The sequence below is a fragment of the Diuraphis noxia genome, unplaced genomic scaffold (assembly GCF_037042655.1).
Source record: "Diuraphis noxia isolate RWA-SAM2 unplaced genomic scaffold, SU_Dnox_SAM2 contig0005, whole genome shotgun sequence".
NCBI classification, from domain to species: Eukaryota; Metazoa; Arthropoda; class Insecta; order Hemiptera; family Aphididae; genus Diuraphis; species Diuraphis noxia.
In genome coordinates, this window is record NW_028301715.1 from 20,047,941 (window position 1) to 20,054,030 (window position 6,090).

The 6,090-nt window shown below is 29.2% G+C and overlaps 2 protein-coding genes across 3 annotated transcripts; both read right to left on the reverse strand.

Annotated features, from left to right (window-relative positions):
* Positions 1-820: 820 nt before the first annotated feature.
* LOC107171160 (zinc finger MYM-type protein 1-like) lies at positions 821-3,068 on the reverse strand. The gene is made up of 2 exons (XM_089229493.1): positions 3,057-3,068; positions 821-2,962 (listed from the first exon to the last, which is right to left on the reverse strand). Exons 1-2 carry the CDS (start codon positions 3,066-3,068, stop codon positions 821-823), a joined length of 2,154 nt encoding a protein of 717 aa, XP_089085619.1.
* A 437-nt stretch (positions 3,069-3,505) lies between these two features.
* On the reverse strand, positions 3,506-4,322 carry LOC149055021 (uncharacterized). 2 transcript variants are annotated; one of them, XM_089228161.1, is made up of 4 exons: positions 4,158-4,322; positions 3,998-4,093; positions 3,815-3,913; positions 3,506-3,621 (listed from the first exon to the last, which is right to left on the reverse strand). In XM_089228161.1, exons 1-4 carry the CDS (start codon positions 4,272-4,274, stop codon positions 3,613-3,615), a joined length of 321 nt encoding a protein of 106 aa, XP_089084287.1. In that variant the 5' UTR covers positions 4,275-4,322; the 3' UTR covers positions 3,506-3,612. The 2 variants fall into 2 exon arrangements, with proteins under 2 accessions (XP_089084287.1, XP_089084286.1); XM_089228160.1 differs by lacking the exon at positions 3,506-3,621 and having other exon boundaries at positions 3,749-3,913.
* Between the last annotated feature and the right edge of the window lie 1,768 nt (positions 4,323-6,090).

Sequence of the window (6,090 nt, forward strand, 5' to 3'; positions counted from 1 at the left end):
GCCTATTTATATTACGTAGAAAATGTTTATAAATTTGAAAATATTGATAGGTTAATATTATATAATTATGTCTAGTTTGATTTTCAATAATCATCATAAATTAATATAATCTCAACATAATCTCTGAAATATATTTCAAATATATTATTCTTAGTACACAATGTAAAATAACTGCAACACAATTCGTTCGATTTTCGATTTATACGCAACAACATAGACGAAACATCATATGGTTTACAATTTACAAGAAAAAAAACTTAAAAATCTAAAAAAGACGATTTTAGTTGAAATTGTATTATACACTCCTTAACCGATGTAATGAAATCTAAATAAATGAAAAAATATAGTCCTTAAGTATAAATGAGGCGTCTACTTAAAAATTGCAATAGTCAGTATTATTTAATGAATGCGTTATTAAAATAAAAAATGGAAGTGAATATGCTCGATTAATCACTCTGTATATGCTTACATAGATTATCTTGTATTAGTTCATCACGCCAACGACGTACTAGTCACGCCTAAATAATATTTTATTATACGTATTATTGTACTTAACGTTATCGATTGCCGCCACGCAGTGGCGTATCCAGGATTTATTTTACGGGGGTGTTTTGAAATTTAAAAGACATTTGGAAGGTGGGGGCTCTGCCCCCCACACCCCCTGAATAATATAAACAAGTACCATTAATTGATGTAAATTATTATATTAACGGAAATAATTATAATAAGTATGTGTACAATTTACAAGTCATATTAAACTTTTATTTTATTATACAAATCACAAAAATAAATGATTATAATAATAATATAAATTGAGAACCTAGGTGAATTTTAAGCGGCGGGATTGGATTGCAAGTCCATCAATAACCTCTGCCGTAGATATAGGTATATCTCTATGGATATTCATTAAAGCTAGACCATTCAGCCTGTTTTCTCCCACGGTATTTCTTAAATAAGTTTTAAGTCTACGGAGAGTTGAAAAGGAACGTTCACTTGTAGATGTGGTGACAGGAAATGTTGCTAAGATAACCAACAGCCTGTGAATCGTAGGAAAAATAATAGAATTACAGTTATTCAATGCATCTATCACATGTTTCGGAGTGGAATTTTTAATCTGTTGCTTCCAAACCAAAAATTCACCCTTTGCACTTTTATCATCAACTACAATATCCTCTGCATATATTTTTATAAGTTCAACAAAATTTTCTTCATCATCATCTTGAACACTCAGTAAACAAGAAAAATTTTTAACAAGTGATTTATGAGCTAAAAATCTATCTCTTAATTGGTTTGAAAAACTGTCTAAAAATGGAATGTATATTGATAACCTAAAATATTCTTCACTGGAGTTTGTGGTGAAGTTTGATCTATGGTTTTGATTCTTTGTAAGTCTAGGTACGGTGATTGCAACTCCCATGGTTTCGCATTTTCTGCTTACTTCAGTATAAATTTCTTTAAACTCTGCTTCAGCTTTTCTTCTTAAATCCATTGCTGTGTGAGTCACATCTTCGGCTAACTCCATAGCTTTAACCAAGTCCAAGTTTTCTGTTTGTAACTGGCGACTTAAAGGCAAGCTAATTGAAAGTACTTTGGCGAGAATATGAACAGTTAATAAAAACTCTCCATTTTTTATGGAACACAGTAAATTATTACTTTTTGATGATGTTTCTCTATCTACCCAATTGGAAATTTCTTCTAAAGCTTCAATAACTGAGTCAAATAGTTCTAAAAACACCATTACTGATTCGTGTCGTTCCACCCATCTAGTGGGACATAAATCCTTTAGTTTTTTTTTCTTGTTTTCTGGTGCAATTTCGTCAATTGTTTTTTTCAATACATTTTGCCTTTTAGGCGTTTTAAAAAATACATAAATAGCTTGTAATGTACCTGTGGCATTCCGGATTGATTTTATGTTACAAGCATCCGATATTGCTAAATTTAATGAATGTGAACTACAATGAGAGTATACTGCTAATGGATATGACCGCCTTACAACTGCTTGTACGCCATTAAAATGGCCACGCATAGCGGAGGCCCCATCGTAACCTTGCCCACGTAAAAAATTTAAGTCTAGACCAATATTTTTTAAGCTGTCTATCAAAACTTCGGCCAAACCATTGCCTGTAACATCAACAACAGGCACAAATTTGAGAAAATCTTCTCTCATCATATTGGTATCACTATCATAATATCGAACACAAAGGCTGAATTGTTCTATCCCGGAAATGTCACATGTTTCATCAGCTAAAACTGTAAAACATTTTGCTTGGTTAATTTTATTTACAAGTTTCTTAATAATGATAGAACCAATAATATCAATTATTTGATTTTGAATTACTGAACTCGTGTATGTAGCATTTCGTGGACAATTTTGTAAGCGCTGTCGAAATATCTGATCTCCTCCATTTACACGATACCTAAGTAATGCTCGGAAATTTCCATCATTTTCTGAAGGGAATGGAGTTTCAAATTGAATAGGACCATAATCCTTATGACCTCGCAGTGCTATCCCTTGCCGCCCACATACTAAAATAGTTTCAATTATTGGTTGGATAAATAATCTATTTTCTTCAATCTCAAGTTTTAACTTTGTATCAAGTTGAACAGCAACAGAAACTTGTTTGTTATTGAATATATTTAAAAATCCGTTAGCTTTCTCCATAGCAGTCAAATGATATACCAAACTTTGATGTTTATTAAACTTCTCAACTGCACAATTCCAATTATTATATTTTTCACAAACCAATTTTCCAAGCTTTTGGTATTTTACTTCATCGGTACCAAATAATACACAATATACACAAAATGCACCATCTAAAGACTTTGAATAAGATAACCATTTCCAGTTATAAAACCATTTATTTTGAAACTTCAAATTTCTTGACCCACTAGCAGGATACTTATAATCGGGACTAGGACGTGACAAATTACACAAGAACTCAAACTTCTCAGTATCATTTATCTACAAAAATATATACATTTTAAATCACAATATGTAATTTTTATATTAAATTATATAAAATATCATGCAAACTGTTTAAAAGCAGAACAATCACCCGTTCAGTCATACAAATTAATAAATGTCAGTCCAGAATAATAGATATTATTTTTAAAAATGCATCCAATATGTTTAGCGAGCAATAAATAATTGTTATATCATAAGTGAAATGTTCTACTACTTACAGCACTTTTATCAACTGTTGTACTGTTTTAAATTATTTAAGAATATAAAAGTGGATTTTTTTTAACAATTCAATAAAAAAAGCAATACCATACCAATGCAATGTGATTTTGATCTTGAAGGAAAGCATATTAATTAAGCGAAATATAATTTATAAAAATTTCAAGCAATAATAAAAAATGAATGTAAATGTATACTACCATACACAACAATAATCTAAACCTATAAATATAATAATTATATAATACTCCCCTGAGAAATAAAATGTAAATACAATTGTAGGTATCCATGTTCAAAAAAATATATTTTACAATAAATTTTAAGCTGCAATATTTGTATTTGCATATTATGTGTACCCACATTGGTCAATGAATACATTTTGGAATGCAGTTTGGATATATTATATCTAAGATACACTCTTATATAATAATTCATGTTGCCTAAAACATTTTTTAATTTTATATTTTAGCCAAACCATTAATATTATAATAAAAAATAAAAATATTCATCATTAATCTTAAAAAAATTCATTCAAATACTATTCACATATTTCACAATATGGCTTGATTATAAGTAAATTAACAGTAAATACCTAATTGAGAAACAAAAATAAAATCTTAATTTTTTTTTTACCTGATGGCGAGGTCGACCAATAATTAAACCAATATCTGAATCAGTCATAGTCACTAAAACATTACCTTCACTGGTACTAGTCATATTTGACATGTTACACTGCAATTTAAACAAAAAAAATAACAGTTATTTCTTTATGTTAAAAAAAAAAAAAAAAGCATAGTAATATAAACAAATGCTTACTTGATTATGTGCTATATTTTCACAATCAATAGTTGTATTATTTACTGATACATCAGACTGAGTAAATACATTTTTTGAATTGGAGTCATTGTAAATCTATCAAAACAATAAAATTAAAATATTGACAAACTATACTTCTGTAAGAAAAACTGAAAACTACTTGTGTAACTTGTGTAACTTGGACGTCACTGTTTTTTTCACTTTCCGCTTTAAGTTTTTTTTGAAAAAATGTATGTATTTGGCGTTGTCTCTTCTTAACATTATTAGAAGAATCCATAATTGTAAAATATGTTAATCATAAACCATTAACAGTAAAACGAGTTAGTCAAATTAATTTGAATTTTAAAACATTTGTCCACAGAATAATCATAATGGGATATCACTCGATATCAGAATATCACGACTGTTAACAGCAGAAACCGTTATCACTAGACTAAATGTAAATATTATGAATGCGAACTAACCAACTTTATTTTGATTGTGATAGTCTGTTAAGGAGCGGATGGTAACACTGTAACAGCGTTTTTTAGGTAGTGTATAATTCAATAAAAGCTAGCTGAAACTTCAAAACACAAATAAAATACTTACTTTCGTCTTTCATAGAAATCCGGTCAAATGAGTAAATTCAGAGTTTGGTGAAAATATAAAAAAATACGGATGATGGGGGGTGTTCTAACACCCATATCACCCCCCCTAAATACGCCCCTGCCGCCACGGATACTCTAAAAATATACATATGGTGAAGTGGCACATAAAATGTTTGATCAAAAAGCATATTTTTTTTTGCATCCTGTGTAAGATTATTATTGCTTATTACTCACTAATTTTTATTAAATATTTACATTAAATTAATTTTTACCTATACATATCGATTTTTAAAATTTGATATTAGTTTGTTAAAGATCCTCTCCACACAATTATATTCATATAGTATGTATAAGAGAAATTTAATCTTATTAGGTGCTACATATATCTAATTTTAGTTCAAGAGAATTTAGTGTTATTACTTTATTATAGTGTTGATATTAACGGTAAATAAATCTATATGAATGATTTCAAATTTAAAGGTATAATGTTCTTACACATATAGGTAGTAAGAAATAATAATGCGTTAAATAATACAAAAATATTATCAGCCATCTGCTCTCTTTATTATTATAATTTTGAAGCGATTTATGAACGTCTTTAAACTTGAATATTTTACATAGACTCCAACTATACACATTTTGTATTGTAACTTGATTTAAAAGCAAAAAGATTTTTCAAAAGTACACATAGATAATATGTTTAATATTCTTACCTTTGGAGTTGATAATATATTATGTTGATTTACTGCAGTATTGTACTTGAACCATAACAACACAAAATGGGTTCTGATAAACTCTAATTACGTTTGCGTTTGTTACCTAAATGAGACAGAAACATTATCGATGTTCAATACTTAAACGATTAATATCGATTTTGGAAATCTAAATTTTGCTAGACGATCAAACGAACGTCGATTTACTCATCGCGGACGGAGGTATTTTTATTTCTTTATTTATAAGTAGTTTGTGTGTAACGATTTTTATTTTATCAATAAAATATGTTGTTTGATTTAATAATGAACTATAAACATAACCTTATCTTACGTATAAGGTCCCAACAATCGTAAATAAAAGACGATGCGATACTTTGCAGAAATAATTGTTACAAGTTTTGAACGGCCCTCATCCTGTAGCTCGTGATACATTAAGGCATATATACATCTATACGTACTCTAAATTATTACTTTATGTACATAGGCAAATTATTTTATGGCCAGGACGATGATTATTGATTGGTTTGTACTGCGGGTATTAAATTCCTCGATCCTTATTCCTATATTATAGGCTATCGAATATAACGAAATTCCCAGTTTCACTATATAAATATATATATATACATAACTTGACGTTCCTCTCGGCCGTCTAATCTTCTTTTATGTGTCGCCACCACCTTTTATCGGGCAAGGCCAATGAGACTTTGCATGATATACGGTAGATGTCGAAATGCTAATGCAGATCACGGTGCTTTCAAATTTCCGCTCTAAAGCAACATGAGCGTAGGATATT

What these genes read in the sequence shown, in the direction of transcription:
- LOC149055021 (XM_089228160.1), bottom strand. Translation starts at nt 4,274, where the DNA reads ATGGATTCTTCTAATAATGTTAAGAAGAGACAACGCCAAATACATACA. An exon ending in AAGTTACACAAGTTACACAA is followed by an intron (nt 4,094 to 4,157) that starts GTAGTTTTCAGT and finishes TTGTTTTGATAG; the next exon opens with ATTTACAATGACTCCAATTC. An exon ending in AAAATATAGCACATAATCAA is followed by an intron (nt 3,914 to 3,997) that starts GTAAGCATTTGT and finishes TTTAAATTGCAG; the next exon opens with TGTAACATGTCAAATATGAC.